The sequence below is a fragment of the Haliaeetus albicilla genome, chromosome 23, assembly GCF_947461875.1.
Source record: "Haliaeetus albicilla chromosome 23, bHalAlb1.1, whole genome shotgun sequence".
In the NCBI taxonomy this organism is placed as follows: Eukaryota; Metazoa; Chordata; class Aves; order Accipitriformes; family Accipitridae; genus Haliaeetus; species Haliaeetus albicilla.
Window position 1 is genome coordinate 17,249,105 of NC_091505.1, and position 19,010 is coordinate 17,268,114.

General features: G+C 45.2%; 1 protein-coding gene across 1 annotated transcript in view; it reads right to left on the reverse strand.

The window, feature by feature from the left end:
* The window catches only part of GPC3 (glypican 3), a 154,178-nt gene that overhangs the window by 128,384 nt on the left and 6,784 nt on the right, over nt 1–19,010 (reverse strand). The window contains exon 2 of the mRNA XM_069811408.1: nt 16,207–16,368. Coding sequence (XP_069667509.1) covers nt 16,207–16,368 — 162 coding nt within the window. The remainder of the gene's footprint in view (nt 1–16,206; nt 16,369–19,010) is intronic.

The following is a 19,010-nucleotide window of genomic DNA, read 5'->3' on the forward strand; positions in this document are numbered from 1 at the left end:
TATCACAGTGAGTTATGTGCACTTTCAGACCTCTACAAAAACACAAGAGGAGATATATCTCCGCTTCCTCAGGACAGCCTTGGCAGAAAGGCTCAGACACAACAGGCATTGGCCATGGAAGGTATCGACCCCACTTCCACAAGAGTTTTACAGCCCTAAAGATCTAAGGGCTCAGGTCACCACCCCACTTCATCATTTTGTGTAGCTAACAGCTGGGTTTAGTACCAAAACCTGGCATTAACAGGGCAGATTAGCTCCAACCCAGAGTAATTAAAAAACATAGTTTTGGTACAACTTAAAAATGAAGCTTTGCTCCAGTTTGCTGGTGGCCTTTCCACTTTTTCTTGCCCCATGAACCATGATCAGCAATGTCACTCAGAATTGAGCGGCACTTCATCCACAAAAGGGTGACATCAAGCTCCACTGGGGCTACTACAGCATCTTCTCCGCAGCTCCTGCCACCCAAAACAGGCTCAACTCTTATTACAGATAAAATTGCATCTTTTGCTTCTTCTCTTGTTCCATTTCTCCTCCTCTCCTCTGAGCACAGTAAGGAACTCTGAACATTTTCTAGCACATTCATAATGTTTAGAGTCAAATCCTTGTACAGGTGATCATCCGTCAGCCCATGAACTAAGCTCTCTTGCTGGATTAGTCCCCAAAGAGTTCAAAAAATGGTATTGAAATGCCTTCCATGCAAGAATATCCACACACACTTTAATTTGCTTACACAGACTCCTGCAGCATTGCAAACATGAATAAAAAAGGCGTAGCCATTTACAGGATCAGAACAAAAATTTTCATTATGAATGCATCAGTGAATCAGTAATAAACTCAAACTTATGAAAGATTTGTTTATGGACGAGATTTGTTTTATTCATATATTACACAGACTGATTACAGGAAGAGTAGAACAGCAGCATGTACACCTGAGAAGGTTTGCATGACCACAGCAGGTATTACTCACACAGCTCTAGCTGTTAGGAGACGACACATTCCTAACATCATACACAGAGGATAAGAAACCCTCTCACATTCTGCAAGCAAACTCACTTTAACTACAGCTTTTGAGTTCCTTCCAAATCTCTGAATGAATGATCACACTTCAGAACAGCACAATAGCTTTCTGCAACAGACATTTAGATTAAATATTATAACTGATTATAGGCAGAGCTGGTAGCCCTGCATATTACAGTTGCCTAATGCTTCTGATCTTTAGACCCTATTCCTACTTACCTATAATTTTGCCAAGCTCTAACCATCTGGACTGCAACTTCGCATGCCTTTTGTCTGCCTCAGGCAAATTTTAATTTCAGCCAAAATGGTTCAACTGCTTCTGAGAACAAGGCAGAAGAGAAAGATTTATCTTTTTTTTTTTTTTGCCTACAGTAAAAAAATCCTGCTGACCTTTTCTTTAATTAGCTGAAGCATTTCCCAGACTTTGAAACAGAACTAGACTTTTGACAGGATTTTGTGAAAGTCTGTATAAACATGAACTTTTTTGTCACTGTCCAGGGGTGCAGCTGAGTTTGGGGGTTTTTGCTGTATCTGCAAGAATGTACTCAGATCCAACTCACTTGCGCTTTCAGGGGCGGGGGAGAGAATAGGAGTTGAAATTTTTTTTGTTTTTAACCTTGAAACCTCCTGCTTTTTAAAAGAGAGCCCAGGTTTTGGTGCATTATTGCTCCTTTTTATTAACTGAAAGGCAAAGTTGAAGTACTTGGAAGTTGGACACTGCTCCTCCAGCTCCTTGCCTTGCCAGCTCCAAAAGTTGAAAGGTATGGAGTATACAAAGCCAGCATTAACCAAAGAGGCTGTACCCAAACCCAAGGCCTACATCTTCAGTGTATATACTGCTATGCTGCAGTGAACACAATCAAAAAAGGTCTTAATTAGGCTCCTTCGGAACTTCAGTTTTTCTGTCTGTGGAAGAAACATGCCACTACTCATCGTTGAACATCATGAAACAGCATGAAAATAAAGTATTCGCATGCAATTGAAAATTTTAAGAATTCTGTCCTTAAGTGTCATTTGAAAGCATTAAGAACAAGGCATCAAACAACAAGGAGAAAGAAAATGGCTCATTAAGGGACATCCATTCAGTGCCATTACACAAGGGAAGAAGCTTGTGGAAAAATACACGATGCAATAATTAAAGGCTGTATTCTAATGCGCAGGACACAATAAACCAAACTAAGGTTGCAGAGATTGCCTGGTTTGTGCATAACCTTCATAAACTTTTCACCCTCAATGTTCTTATGACATAGTTTTCTGAATGTAATTTTGTGATCTAGCCGTTGGTGTGAGACAAATCCAGGAGAATCAATGCGCATCTAAAGAGGTTACTTTCTCCTAGCGCTGTATCTTCAAGATGCGTTTCAGGATCCAATATTTACTTACTAGTGAGTCTAATTATTTTTCATGCTTATGTCACAGTGAAGCATCACAAGCTAGAGCAATAAATGGTTTTCAACTTCTCACCAGTTCAAAGACTGCCTTCTCATTTGATGTGAAGCATTTGCTTTTATTTAATACTAGTAATGCAGAGCACTTTACAGGGCATCTTCAAGGTAAAAATCTATGCAACCTGTAAAAAAAAAAAAATAGCATTATACTGTCCATTAGTTCAAGAAGTAGATTCTGAACCACATCCCTGTGAAAATGAACCATTTCCCCAAATGTCAAATGCACTGTTTATTCTTCACTGGCAGCAAAATGTGACGTATGGGGTTACTAATATCATTTCCAGGCCGTTATCTAAACAAACAGCCTATGAACAAAGCAAGAGGGGAAAAAGCAGCTTATCACCTCCGGCTTTAAAGCTGCTGCGAATTCCAACACGCAAGTGCCATCTCTCAGCAAACACTGATGAGAAGAGCTACTCTGTATGGAAACATACCTCTAATCTTTCTTCAGAAATCATAAAGCTCCTTCCCAAGGACAACAAAGGCTACATCAGCGTAAGCGGTCTTCAGGGCAGACCTTGCCCCCCTTTTCAACACTACCCATTTAAATGCAGGCACTTTCTTCATTTATTACAGTGCTGCATCACACAACTTGCGGTAAGCGTGTGACCTCCCGGTCACTGCAATGACTGCCTTCCCCTCTGCGCCAGCCGACAGACGATGGATACACCTCAGCCCCATCATAGGTCCCATCCTGGACCCAGCACAGGAACCCAGCACAGCTGGGCAGATGTGAACCCAGAGCAAACCAGAAGCGGTGCTGGGCTGTTCATATATGCCCCAAACACCTGCAAAGCCCCCCAGTGTTCAGCCCCCAGCACATCCTCCTCTGACCAGCGTATACAGCTCTTCAGCAAAGCGAGGGAGGACCACCATTTATCACCCTCCACAAGAGGCTGAGCAGAAGACCACCATCCAGTGCCGGGCTCTTGCTATTTCCTCAGCCAAAAAAAAAAAAAGTATGTGTTTTCAACATTTCTTACTGATGCACTAACAGCAGGAGCCAACTCCTTACAGGAAACATTTCAGTCATAAGTAATGCTGTGCAAGAGATTCAGCATTCTCCTGGTCATTTTTCTCTTTAGACAAGACTTTAATTTATTTTTTTTAATGTCTTTGCTACACAAGAGGGGGCTTAGCTGTAGAACCATTCACCAGCTGTGCATCCTAGCCCAACTTCTACCCAGCCGAGGGGGGCAATGCATTACACCACACATGAAAATCCTTCTCAGGCCATCTCAAAGACCTCCATCCAGCTCTCAGTAAGTACATAATAATTCCCAAAGGTTTCATAAGAAGGTTGATCACGGCTGTGCAGCTGGACATCAGAGACCAAGCACTCCCCTGACAAACGACGGCATAAATAACAATCTTAAAAGCCTCATCCAGAGGGAAGCTGTGCACCTAAATTAGCCAGTGAAGATTTCTCAAGTACAAATGGTAGCTCTCACCCTGCCGTGATCTGGGCTGGCATACTCAGCTGAAGGACTAGGGATACTATTTTCTTCCATTTCAAGAACTATTTGGAATTTATGAGCCAATATTTAAGAACAGTTGATAGCCCACTTACATGGGAGACTCAAGCAGATTGAAATAATTTTGTAATTAAAAGGCAGTAAAAGCATGTGTGTCATTTCAATATAATTCCTCGGAAATGCAGTAGCAATTTGATTTTATTTTTTTAATGAGATGATTCAAAAGAATGCATTGATCTGATTAGCCTTCACATTCTTTCCTCCCCTTTTACTGTAAGCCAATCTCCTTACATGGATTACCAGGCCAATTTAATTTCCTTTTCCTAAAAAAAGGAACATCATTTTTCACTGCAATCATAGTAAGAATTTGACCAATACAAATATGCTGCATTACTGCAATCTGTTACTCGCCAATTTCCTTCAAAAAGAGTGAATTCCAAAGCTGTGAGCTGTAATCCTAGAGGCAGCCTTACTGTTCTCTACTGCTTTTAAAATTGCTTCTTCATGCCACTCAATCATAGGTTTTCTGACTTGAAGATGACAAATTTGGGAAGAGCTAATCAGCAACAGAATTTGTTTACAATTGATCTACACTGCTGTTTGTTTTGCCTTGTCTCAGAAGGTTGGTTTTTTTAATCTCCACTTTCTAACCAACAGGTTTATGTGATTTATTTTTTTTTCCCCAAGCACACATTCAGGCTTTTTTTTTTCCCCAGTTAAGATTTTTTTTTTTTTTTAATATTAGCAGATTAACTATGCAGTGCTTCCTACATTTCATCTGTCACAGAAGATGCAGTGATTCCTAGATGCATTGCTTCATGGAAATGCATTTACTTTCACACACGAGAGTTTTTACTCATCTCCCGTGCAGCACCAACTACCACATGCAAACCCAGTTGTCTGAGACTGACCCACCAGCATTATATGGGACAAATGGGCTCAATCCAGCATCACATCAAAACCATGCAAAGAAAGCCAGCTGGTGCGCACACTGCAGCAATTACAGATTCAACCAATCTATCAACCAATTACCAATCTAACCACTGCTAAATCCAGCATTGAAAGTTATTTAGCTCGTTGCATAAATACACCCTGAAGTATTTTCCAGTGCCTTTTCAGCATAAGAGCTGAGCATGTCAAGGTATCACCATCCCACCAATGTCACTTCCAAGCACTACAGCAGTAGCAGAGGGGAGGGTGGAAAAAACAAGTCATTTCATCACTTTGGTCATCAATTTCTATTTTGCAGCAGTTTTGAACTAATCTACCATGCAAAGCAGAGGTGAAAACATTCTCGGGCATGCTTCAACCAACTCCTTAATTCACTGTGGGCCAACAAGAATTGATTTTTACTCCAGCCCTCTACCCACGCAAAACCAGCAGAAGCACACAGGTTGCACGGGAGCAGCGATCAGCTGCAGCATCATTGAAGCTTTTGGATCAAGATTAAGAGCAAAAACATTTTCCCTTTGTGAGAAGAAAAACCTGTTAGGCCTATGTTTATCAGAAAGCCAGAAGGGTTTAATATTCTTATGGGATTTAAAAAAAAAAAGCCCACCACGAAGAAGGCAATAGAACCAGAGTGACTATTGCATTGCTATTTTCAGCTGGGGAGAGCATTGGCAGCCCTGGGCACTGGTGACAAAAATGCCATCCCTTCTCAAACATTAATAAGAGTTGGAGCTCTTTCCAATCACCCGGTGGGATCTGTCTCCGAGATGCTCTTGGGTCACATTCTTCTGCAGCCAATGTGCGAGAGCTTTAATTTCAAACGCAAAGCTTCTCATACACCCGCGTGACTCCCACACCCAGGACCTTGCGGCCCATACTGAAGTTTCATCCCAAAAAGTGCTCCAGCTGGCGATACCATGGAGGGACGTGGTACCCCCTGGAGGGTACAGCCAGGGTGTCACGTTGTTTTAGCCAAGCCTCCCACCTGGTAAACTGTAGCTTTCAAACTCCACGTAGCCCAACCCAGGTACACACAAGGGACATGGCAGAGGCTATCCTACCGCTTCGGCTCTGTTGCAAGACCTTAACCAGCAACCAGCGTGCCCTAGCTGCTGGTCACCAGCCTGTTCCCACCACCGTGCAATGCCACACTCGCCCCTTCGCTTCGCGGTGGGACCCAACCCTGCTGCAGGGGAAAGCAGGAGGTTTAAGGGTGTCCTGGAAGCCACAGCAAGAGCTTTGGTCAACCTTTGGGAAGCACCAGGCCACCCACAGACTGCAGCCGAGCCCCCACAAACCCCAGAAACTCAGCCGTGCCAAAACCTCCTGGGTTCCCAGCAGCTCATGTAATCAAGTTTACAGAAAGAGGACCTGCAGGGCGCCTTTAGCAACCTAAAAATGAGGCATTTCTTCCCCATTAGGCAAGTCTTCTCCCACACATGCACACCCTCGGGGCTTTCTCCCCGTCAGAGCTTTTCCAGTGCTGTTGATGTCAAGCAAGTTACCCGTTGATGCAAGGAGGCTTCCCTTCACCCCTCAGCTGACTTGGGTGGAGAAACTGCATCACAGGCTCATCAAACCGACTACGTGTCAAAAACAGGGCTGGAGACTCTTCCAGCAACTCCAAAACTCAACATATTCGCAGGGAACAGGACATGGGTCCTCTCTTGCTGCGCTGAGAGATGGCTACTATGACCATCTTCCAACGCCTACAGAGCTCCCGAAGCCGAGATTTCATTTTAAGAAGAAGACGCGATGTTTTAAATACAGCTCAGTTGACTACTCTTGTAAATAAACACTATGTCAGCACTCACCCTTGCTGCCTGAACCCATAAAGGCCCTTCAGAGAAAAGCAGAGCTCTCGGCACATTCTGCTTGGTAGTGCAGACAAAGGACCACCACAGGGACACGACCCCTCTGAGGTGCGCCAAGTACCCACCGACAACCCATAAAGCAACAGAAGATCCAAGAAGCTGCCAAAACAAAACCTACCTCAAAGGAACAGCGTCCACGCAGCAAGCAACGAGGCCACCCTAAAGCAACGTCCAACACGGCAAAGCAACGAGGTCACCCCAGAGCAACGGTGCTGCATCTTGCAGTACAGACACCTCCGTTCTGAGGGCTGCAGGTAGACCCAGCACCAGGCACAGCATCCCAGTGTAACTGGATGAAAGGGGTTTTCCAGGTAACATCTCCCCCAGGCACATCAGTCTGAACTGGACGCAGTCCAGCCTGCATCCCCTTCACAGCAGCAGGAGGAAAACCTAAACCCAAATATTTAGATACTGCTGCCACAGAAACAAAACACAGGGAAGATCCCACACCCCTCAGCATCTCTCCACCATCCATGCTAGTCGCATCTGCTTTATTTTCTAACGAGCAGTCCGCACCATGAGTCTGCCACGTTCGCTTCTTTGCTGCTCTTGAGATTGGAAAGAATGCGGAAAGGCATGCCTCTTCGGGGCTGAAGGAATAAAGCTAATTTCAAACTACTGCAGCTGAGTAGTGAAAAAATTAGACCAAGACACCCCTATGATTTTAGAACATTTTAAGGATAAAGCCCAAAGCTTGAAGACTGGATTGTTGGTGCCTCCGGTGTGTCCAAAAGTTACACAGGCTTCTACGTACCAGATAACCCAAGAGGGACTGCCAGCTATACACACTCATGTAGAAAGCTCTCATCTGCCCTCACTATTTGAGTGGTGTTTTTCACAGATTAATATACTTTCACAGGAAAATGAAAGATTATAAATCGCTAAAATTGATTTCACATCAGTCGAAGTCAGAGTGAGTAACACACCTGAGGTGACCCAGTCTGCTCAAGGGAACGTGAAACCACAGCGTATTGACAGTTTAATTGGCTCAGCAAGAGTTCATTTCCCTCAGATGAAAGGCGCCATTGGCCATTTTATCGCTATATCTTATTGCTGCTTTAAAAGTAAAGTAGATGACAATCTAGCAAAATGTTTTCTTTACAGAGACAGTCCCTGACTTTATTCCTGGGCACTGGCTTCTTCCCCCCTTTCCTCCCCAGCAAACCCAAACCAGCTCGTTTGCATCTTAAACACTTTACACGATGAGAACGCCTCTATTTATCCTTTCAGGCCAAGAGATAGAAGATGCCGCCATGCCCATTTCTGTACCGGAATTACAAAGGAAAAACAAAAAAAAATTCAACGGCACCAAGCAGTTCTATAAATACCACATTCAAGGGTAACATGACATTTATATCATCCTACTGCAAGCTAGAAAGATGCAATTTGACTGCTTTATAGCATTAGGAGGCATTTTAAGAATGTTAGTACTTGAACTATCAAAAGATGATAACTTGCAGCTCAAAAGGTAATTACAGAAAACAGCCCACTTGAAGTGGAAGACTCAAAGGAACACGGGAGCCCTCGCTCCCTGGTTATCTCACAATTCCCGCTCCGACAGGGAACGCGGAGGATCATGTTTTGCCATCACGGGTTCAGAGCGGATGGGACAGGGGCAGCACCACCACGCTGCACGTCGCAGGGACATGGAGGAGCTGCAGGAGACGCCGCGGGCATCCCAGCAAGGCCACGATGCTCCTGCAGAGACCCAGCCCAGACACCTCGCCATCCAAAAGGTCCACATCTCCTACGGAGGCAGAGCACCACGGACACAAGAGGACCTGGGCGCAGCATCTGCCACAGCCCTGCCCGGGGAGCAGCCCCGAATGCCTCCCTACACCCCTCAGAAGCAGGGGAGCACCATCCCCTTTCACAGCAGAAAAGCAGCAGCAGAGCTGGCAGGGTGCAGTACCCCGGCAGCAGAAGGCAGGTCCGCAAGTATCCCGGAATTCCTCCGCACACTTTGAACTGGGGACCCCTAAGCCCAGACACCAAGCGCAGTGTTTAAAAACTGCTGAAGCAGCATGCAGGCAGTTACAAAAAGCCCCTATTAACCTCCAAGCCTCATTTCACCGATGAGTGGAAGGGCGTCAGCAGTATTTAATTGCAGGGGAAAAAACAAAGAGAGTCAGGACACGGGGAAGGGATCTCAAACACATGCAATTCCCCACGGCTGCACCCTTCAAGTCACAAAGGCCCCAAAAGCAGGGGCTGGGGGGCCAGGGACATCTCCTACCACACACTTGACTCCTCCACAGATGTGCCAGGGAGTTGCTGCTAGCCCTCTGCAAAGGGCACAGTGCAGGTTCTTCCTACAGCAGTCAACCTATGGATACCCAACATGGGGACCCCACAGGGACCCTCTCTGCGTGGAAACGCAGATGGGAGCAAGAGGGGCCGTCGGTGTGGGTGTGTACTGCAGGCTTCAAATGGGGATGCAGGGAAACAGCAGCAAAAACCAACAAGCTCCCTCCTGCAAGGAGGCACCCCAAAGACGCCTGCCAGGCTCTCCATCAGCTGTGAGCAAGGGCTGTGCAAAGCTGCCTGAGATGCACCAGGATTTTGGAAGATCGAGGGAAATGTGACCACTCTGGTATTGAGGCAGGGGAGAGGGAGCCCAGGCAAGAGGGGAGCCCCGTATCTCAGGCTCAGCATCACAAGGAGCACCGAGAGGCTCCTCTGGGGAGCAGCTCCATCCAGCACACCCAGAGCCTGGCGAGCTGCACGCCAACACCGTGCTGGCATCGATACTCCAGGCAGCAAGAGGAAGAAACAAAAGCAAAACCAAACATCTTTCAAAATCTCCCTTCCCGGTAGTGTGCACTGTCATGCAATACTTCCAAAACCATGGTTTATGCGGCTCAGGAGGGCAGTTTCATGCCCTAACTCCTGCATGATGGATTTTACAATTTGTTAAAGAAACTCATCAATCCTCAGCAGTCATTTTTAATGCCCAGAGCCTCCACAAACTCCTGCATTTTGCTGATCCCCCAATTTCAAATCATTTGAAACTGCTGCTACTATTACAGCTCTGCTCCTAAAGCTAAGCATTATAGCACACTCCAGACTTCCAGCTTCGTATGCTAGTGTAATAAACAGATTAACTGTGATTTATGAACAATAAGTTCTGGTTATTTGAAAGGAAACATTACCTCCCTAGACCAATTCTGACAACCGGAGATCTCTCATTATGCAGACAGCTCTTTCCACCTACCTGTAATCATTGGTTTAGAACATCGTTATCAACCTGGGAAACGTATCGCCATAGTTTTCCACTACAAACTTTGCGCATCCGGAGCATCTGGCAGGAACCACTGCCAAAGGCAGAATACCAGCCTGAATTGACCCAGCAAGACAATTCCTATTTTAAATACACATTAATAAAAAAATTTAAAAACAACAACAACAAAACAAGAAGCTTTTGGAGAGAAGAACTGCTGCTGTGGAGATAGGTGCGCCACAGAAGGATGCAGCAGGACTTCAGTTAGCAGAGGACTAATTAGGAACAGGAATTATAAGATGATAACAGAGATCTATTTGTGGTGCTTATTTACTTATAAAGTTTAATTAGAGTTTTAATATTCTCTTCCAAAAATGAATTCATTCTTTGAGTCCACTCTAAAATGTCAGCTTAATATTTTACAGGCGCACAAGCAAGAGTTCACATTTTCACATGCACTTTTCACAACACACCTGCAGCTATTAAGCCGACCACCCCACTCATATCACATTTGACTACCGCTAAGAATCTTTTTTTTTTTTTACATTTATTCAGTTAACCATAATCACTTTTCTCCTGCACAGAAAAGCTGTGCAAGAAGCCTGGCTGATGATCCAAACCTGCACAGTGGTTAGAGACCCGAACCCACGCACACACCACAACCGTGGCCCGCTGGTCCTCGGGGCTGGTTCAACTCCAAGACCTCCCGACTCTCAGCACCTCTCACCTCCGCTGCTTTACACATTCAGAAACAGCTACCAACTTTTCAAGCAGAAACTTCTCCCACGTGCCCCGTATTGCCTCCTACCTTCCTTCCTTCCTCCCCACACTAAGTGACAGCGGTCTGCAGAACGGTGCCGTGCTAAAGCCCACCCAAGGATCCTCCTACTGCCAACACCTGAAAGACGCTCCTGCATTGTCAGACTTAATTGGCTTAAAGACGCTGGAGTATTAAACTATTCCAAACGGTAAGACACGAGCTCTGCTGGGCAGTGCTGGCATCAGTGGACCCTTCTCGGCGATTAACATGCAATAGCTCCCACCATGCAGCCCGTTTCTTCTCGCCTAACTGATGCTGCATGCATCTTGGATTTACCCGTGCAAGGCATAATTAGTAAAAATAAAAGTTTTCATATACTTAAACCTCTTTAATAGAATAAAAGAAATCTTAACTCCCTCACCTTGACTCTAAAGTAGTAACAGCAGCTCGTGAAAAATGAAAAGCCTTGAAGGATTCGGAATAAGAAACTTGGAGAGACAATAGCTGATCTTTTATCTTCCAGACTTCAAGCAGAATCAAGTTCTTCAAAGAAAACCCAATAAAGCCCAGACATTTTCATCATAACAAAATAAATAATTCAGTCATACTTTAGAGGACTCCAACATTAGGATCGGCTATCTGATATATTTGTGGCTTAGGTGCCTCTAAACGGATTAAAGATAACATGATAGAAGCTTGCAATGTCAAAACCGCCTTCACTCCTGACAGATATGAATGGATAGTGTAAATAACTATAAATAACCAAAATGGCTGCATTTATGCCTAATGGAGGATTTACAGCCTTCAGAGCCGCCTGGTAGGACTAAGAGTTACAGCTCTGCCTTTATCCTACTGCAGCACGCAAGGGGAGATGAATCGACGTCCTCCCCACACCGCCTGCTCTGCCAGAACCACCGAGGGCTCAGCTCCGGAGAGAAGAAACAGGATTCTCCCACAATAAGAGAATATGTACACGTACAGACAGGTTTATCTGTATCAATTTATCACGGGCTTCCCAGAAACTACTGTGAAACATCCCAAAAGCCCCCCACGTCTCCATAGCCCCTGCAAACTCCCCTTAGGCACCAAACAGAGCTCTTTTTGTCTTCCAGCTGCCATCTGCAGAAGGTTAAATACCATTGCCTTTGAGAGGGAACAGATCGGGTCTTAATTTAAGCCTACAGGTTTTCACCAAGGGGGATTCAGCTGCAGCATCCCAGCCAATTTTCCAGTTCGGGTAATTGCACTCCTGCCTTCCCACCGTCCCCCACATTCCCAGCCAAGTCCCAGCAGCCCCACAGGAGCTATTTGGGAAACGGGTGGAAGCAAGCCCTGCGCCCGCGCAAGCGGCAGGGCAGCTAGATTCGGGGTCAGAAACAGGCATATGGTGTATCTCAAGATTTACACCACTGCTAACCTGCCGGCTCCAGCGGCCTCGCCGTCACTGCCAGGAGATCGCAGAGCAGCCACCGACGCGCTCCGGCAGCCCGGCGTTTGCACCACGCCGAGAGAGGCCACTCCACGATTTGACCAGCATCAACAGAAGAGGCTGCAGAAGGGCGATGTGAGATCCTGCTGATAGCTTATTCGAGCAATCACTTAAAATAATGAAAGCAACTTTCTCCAGGATCACACTGCGTGACTCCTGCTGAAGCAGACCCTAATGGTCAGCTCTTCTATTCCTGTGCTTCACACTTGCCGGAGGGGGAAGCTTACCGGCAAGTCCTACACAAAGCAATGGGTGCAGATGCTCCTCTTCCCTTGGAAAGTCCTTCTGTGCTTAATTGTGTTGCAGTCTGCTTTTTAAAAAGTACCTTTTCCCTTGGAAAAAGAACTAGGAGTGTTACCATGAAAGCTGCATCTGAGCAGCTGCTAAAGCTTTAGTTTTCTGTTATCCACAGTGCAACACCATCAATATGCAGGACAAGAAACTAAGTGATCACTCAAAAGCAAATTCCCAAACTTAGGAAGCAGGAGGCATCAGACTGATGAACATGCACACAACCCAACCCCAGGGAACAGAGTTCTTTGGTGGGAGGAAGGAGGAAAAAAAAAAAAAAAAAAAAAAAAAAAAACAGGAAAAACCCTGGTATTTTCCTGTTCAAGTTTACCTTTCACAAAGCTGAGCTATTAATATTCAGATTTAATATTCAGGAAATCAGTAGAATTTGTTGAGGGCTTTTTTTGGTTGTTTTAATAGAAAAAGATTAGGTGATGGCAGGGCCAGAAACGCCCCACCAAAAAAACAACATCTAAGGTCAGAAGAAAGAGAGGGGAGAAACCAAACTATAGGCAGGGCTCTCGCCGTTTGCCACAGCGGGTTAGTTGCACTAACTGACTGGTTAGTTTGGATGAGAACCCCAGAGCAACGCTAAATGTCACTCGTCAAAAGACAGACGAGCAAGTTTTGAAGCGATGTGGTTCAGCCTAGCTGCATGGTTCACAACGGAGCTGCCGTCAGCTGAAAACCTGAACCTGGAGGTGCACACATGGGGAGATACCAGCACGGGTACACCACATGAAAGCAAAAAAACCTGCCCTCAAAGAAATCCTAGAGTAGGATTTAACTGCAGTCAAGGCAGCTACAATCCATTTTAAGATTGTCAAATGCAGCAAGTTTCCAAAGGATTAAATCACTACTTAAATCATCTTCATAATTTTAAAAAATGCCTGTAAGATAAGACCGGGAGCTAATTGTACCATTTAAATCTAGTGAAGGGAGGATTTTTTTGGTTGGGATTTTTCCTTCTTAAAGAAAAAGCCCAAGGGTCTAAAACTAATAATCTAATAAACTTTGCTAAGTGAACATTGTAACAGATAGGCCTGGATGAGATTTTCTGTAAATGCCAGACAATTTCCCTTGATCTTTATCAGCAGAGATGCTGCTCTAGCTTCAGCAGGAAGAAATTAAATTTGGTGCAAAATAATAACATCTGGGTGAGATTTTGTTTGTCAGACTAGCAATCCCTTTAGATGCCAGGCTAAAAATATTAAAATTAACTCTGAAGGATTTGACGTTTGTGTTTTTAATATGAGTGGTGAGGATGTGTTTCCATACCAACATATTACTCTGCTTTAGAGACCAGTGCAATTACCCATCCTCCGTGCAGGATCGCCAGCAGATGCCGGGGTCCTGCCCAATGCAAGACCCGCGCGGAGAGCTTTCTCCCCTGCCAGAGCATGCCTGTGAGAGCCGGCACTGCTTTGAGCCATCCCACTCCTGAGGTCCCAATTCCCAAAGCCGCAGGACACCCGTCCCCAGCTTCGAGCAGAGACAGCACGCGGGAGCAGGACCTGCAGGACATGCCCAGGGACCACCGGGGCTCCAACAGCGGTCGCGAATGCCTGACCGCCCCAGCACCCCCTATAGCTGAACGTAGCCTGCACAGTCCCAGGCATCCTGCACCCTCCAGCTGTGCCAGGGCAGCAGCGAGTTTTCTGACCTGCAGCCAACTGTCATAGCACGTACCTTGGCAGCGTGGGAGGGAGCAAACAGCACACTGGTGGGGGTCGATTTGAGATGCTGCACCCCAGAGCCAGCTCCCTTAGTGATGTCCTGAGACAGACGTCTGTCCCCTACCACGAGCAGTGCCACGAAACAAGAAATCAGACTGCCATATGTTGGATCCAAGCACAACTTCTATAGCTGGAACAGCCTCTGGCACTGCAGCCATTAAAATACTCTTAAACAAGCAGCAATCAAAAGATCCACCTATTAAAAAAAGTGTTCTTCTACAGACTTTGAGACTAAATTTAAAGATAACAGAAGTAGACTATTTTCAAAGTCTAATAAAATGCTCTTCCAAGTCCAAAACACTTTATACGAGGTAATTAAAGTGAGCTCCTCAATGGTTCCAGCTAGGAATTCCTCCTCTACAATGGGATTGCAACAGATCTTTAAAATTAGTCATGAGCTTTTTTATAAGCAGAAGCGGTAAGGAATTCTTCAATTAAATGCTTTTCTTCCCCACCACCAAGAATGGCATTCTGCATACCAAGGCTTTTCAGAGTAATATCCGCTCCAAAACCCTGGCACAGGGAAAGGGCGGTCTCATGGCCAGCATGGAAAACATGATTAAAAAAAAGAAAAGAAAAAAAAAATCAGAGCAAGGGATTCAACTCTCTCCAGAAGAGGCAGAAAATTCAGAGCTAGAGCACCCGACTCTGCTAAGCTATGCACAACCTGTAGTAACATAGGGCATCATTCCTACACACAAAAACTCTGATGTTACAATGTTTTTGTCAAATGGTGAGAGAGGAGGCAGACACTTTGTATTCCAGCCAGGTTATTCCCTATTTCTGAAGCTAGTCCACGTTTCCAATGCCTAGGAAACCAATCTCTCATTAGTTTTACTCCATTCAGTTTAGCAGAATTGGAACTTAATGGTCACTGCATTAAGAAGTATTGGGGAAAAAAATACGCTGTTACCTCCTCAGCAATTTATTTGATCTCACGTTGAGAAAAACAACACTTTAGACTTCATCAGTCAGTTGTGGACCAGAACACAGCTTTGCCGTGATCTCACAGGCTTCAGGAGGCTTTAGGTCTTGCTGTTAGTGAGGCATGAACAAAAGTAAATCAATTATTCTGCAAAAATATCAGCATGAAGGAAAAAACACTTGATTGCTCATGCCTTCTTTTTTAAATATAGGCAAAAATGCCATTAATACAGAGCGATGGAACCTCAACAGGAGAGCATTCAACAGACAAGCAATCATTTCACCACACAGTAACCATGGATGGAGTAAGTTTTGCTTGTGTAAAGGCCCTAAAAAAAAAGATTGCAGATTTAAGTGACACAAACAAGTGTGTATCCACAGTAGAAAATATTTGTCAAAGACCAGTTTTGCTAAAAAGACAATATATCACATTATCATCAGAAAAAGAAGAGAGCTGCCACCGTCTAGTGGGGCATCAGGTTACCCAAGCACTCAAATATCCCACGGCGAGCACCAGGGACCACACTTGTGAACAAGGCAGCCTCTACCCACTTTCACATGGAATAACCAACTTTGTTTTGCGGTGGATAACCATAATCAATACAAACGTTTTAGATGCTTACCTAGCATTACACTGCGGTGACAACCAGATCATGTTGCTGCAACCTGGTTTTGGGGACTGGCAAAATCAGACAAGACACCAATACTTGCGCAGATATTTTAATTCTTGGAGAAGTGGGGTTTTTCATTTATTTTTAAATTTGCGCTTGAAGAGGTTTAGTCTTTAAATTTACATTTGCTGTTTCAGGTATAGGAATATTTAGGACAAGCCCTGTAGAGAAGCCATATACCAAACCAGGTGTATTATTTATCATAAATAAGCATATATACTATACACAAACATACGAAAAAAAAATGAACAGAAAGCTTCCAACCACCTGTACTTCTGATTGCCAGGTGCTGAAGAAGAGGAGCAGAAGCATGTCCTCCTGCCGTGTGCCTGGACCACCCCAGCACTCACCTTGGAAGACGGCGGCGTTCTGGATGACGAGGAACTTCAGCTCCATGCTGGCAGACTGCAGGACCTGCTCCATGTTCAGGCGGGCTGTTGCCTGGTACTTCTCCTCCATCTTCCTCGAGCAGCACGTGGAGCCCTTCGGGACACATACTTGCAGATCGGACCCTGGAGAGAGACACAAGAAGGGCAGAAAATTTGCATTAGGACATGGAATTGCTGGGAGCGGAGAGGAAACCAACTCCATACATTGGTATTTCTGCAATTACCATTTGGGCAAATTGATGACGTTTCTGGGATTTGTCCTGAGGAAGCAGCTTGGCCGAAGGAGAAGACTGATAAGGCAGAGCCAGGATTGCTGAGCAATAGCCCCCGAGAGCTTGCTATGTGTGCCTGCCAGCACACTGCTTGCTTTAGCCCCCACACACTCCATCCACTGATGTGCTGGTGCCGAGCAGAGCGATACAGCCCATCGCCCCACTGTCTCCTGCATGCCTACCAGCACACTGGTAAGGAGCTGCAGGCAGCAGAAGAGATGGAGTGGGAGGCGGAAAAAGGAGCCAGGATTTGAAGCTGCGGATTTACAATGAATAGAGCAATGCACATAGTTCAGCACGCAGGATATGCTTGTAATTTGCATAAAACCTTAAAACTGGCTTAAAACAAATAACAACTGTGTTATTTGCCTGCAATCTCCATCCTTTTGCATCTACAGCTATAACAGTAACAACAGGAGAGCACAACAATGATTTACTTTTTTTTTTTTTTTTTAGTGCAGACTTCTAAACTGTACCTATCTCCTGAGTCTTCCCACCACTTTCACCATCCCATCCTTCCCCCATTGCAACAGGCAAAGCCCAAGGTCTATTGCTTCACTTGTGCGAGTCCCACTGCAGAGGGACAGGTCCTGAGGCACTGAGCACCGCAAAAGGCAAGTGCCTTTTCAGTAGCAGACATGCCACCGCATGGGCAGCACCTCCACCATTCACCAGAATGGTACAAAAGCCATGGGACAAATGCAAGAGGAACATCACTTGCTCTGGCATCTTGAGCTGTAACTCAAAGCGCTGGTCAGTGATGCTAAACTTTGGATTTTGATGTTCTCAAACCTCTTACTCCTGGAGGAGTAGACAATTTTAGGAAAAGTGTTGTTAGCTAAAAAGTGATAAATAAAATCCAGGAAAAAAAAAAATCATCTTTTGGGTTTAGGTATCTGGAGAAGATGAAACAGAAGAGCTGGAAGTAGCAGCAACAAAGTCTCATTCTCGACCAACTTTTAATAGCAAACTGTGGCCCCACAAACACAAGCAGAGCAACAAGCTCGTATCAAAGCAAATAGCCCTCATCATGGAAAACACATCTCATCTGACACTCTGACACTGTTGTTAGAAACTCAGACAGTAAGCAACAACTCCATTAAAAACAGCTATCCAGGGCCAGACAGCAGTGAGAACCTTTCATTTCAGTCTCTGCCACCCAAACTGCATCACGCCCAGAGCAGGAGCAGCTCCCTGTCAGGCTCAGCGCTGCCCAGAACCAGCATTAGGAAGCAGTTCCCAAGCCAGCGACCAACAGCCCAGACAAGGTGAAGGCTCCACATACCCCTCAGCCCTCGCTCTGCCTTCCCGTTTGCTATAGAGGTCTTTTTCCTCATTAAAAGCAATTTTGGTAATTTACATCTTTGCTCTGTAAGTATTACGCATCCTTCCAGGATCCCCTCTCCTCTCCTTAAGAGTCTTTTACTTCATCCACTCTCTCCCTAATTACTAGAAAGTGTCAAAAGTCACTTCTGTAAGTGTACTCTAGAAGAACAGGATTAATATTAATGTCATTTCAATCATGTACCTCCTGAAGAAGAGTCATGCACACCGCCAAGGGAAAACCAGCTGTCAGGGCTCGGGAGCAGCGACAGCAGAAACCTTCCTCCCTCCAGCCCCATCCCTTCCCCTGGCACAGCCTGGGAAAAACAACATGAAACACTTCACATGCAACATGCCTTTCACATGCGGAAAGGAGCTTTAATCGATGCAAGTCCTGCCGTCACTGCAAAACAATGCATGGAAAAGGTGGAGAAAGAGGTCCAGCCCAAGGCTGGACCCACACCACCATCCCGGCTCCATCTCTACCCCCTGCCTCAGTTTCCCCTTCTGCAAAGCAGGATGCACAGCACCAATTCCTTCATCAAGCCCTCCGACAAAAAGCCAGGACCACTGACATCTAAAGATCGAGTCTCAGCAGTTCATGAACTAACCCACTCCACTGGAGCACAGCGACAGGTATTTCACACATCCAGAAAATAACAGGGACCATAAAACCACGTAACAGCAAGACACTGTGTTAATGAGAGAGGCGGTTATGTAACAGCAAGTTAAAGAGGTTTTTTTAAAGTCAAATCCAAGTCAATTTACACCGCAAAAAGGCTTTGCATGGTCTCTTTAACACTACAATACAGCCATAAATTTCTTGTTAATACAAAGCGTATTTCCTCCTACCTTTATTATATTAGGACAGATTTCAAATTAAAAAAAAAAAAAGCCTTCCATGATTAATGGAAATACCAATATAGAAAATCTGAGAGTTGGCAATTAAGAGATCTGTGCAAGTTAAAGCCAGGGATAGGGAGCAGCAAGGTCATCTACTCACATCCCATCTTTCTTTTTAGCAATTAAGCCAATTTCTGCCCTTCAATGGATTTTTATTTTTGTGAAGTAGAGACAGATGCTGTAGCAGAGCAATCATGGAGGAGGAGGAAAAAGCCTGGGAATTAACTCTGATGGCTTAAAACGTTTTCAACTAACACCGGTGACCAG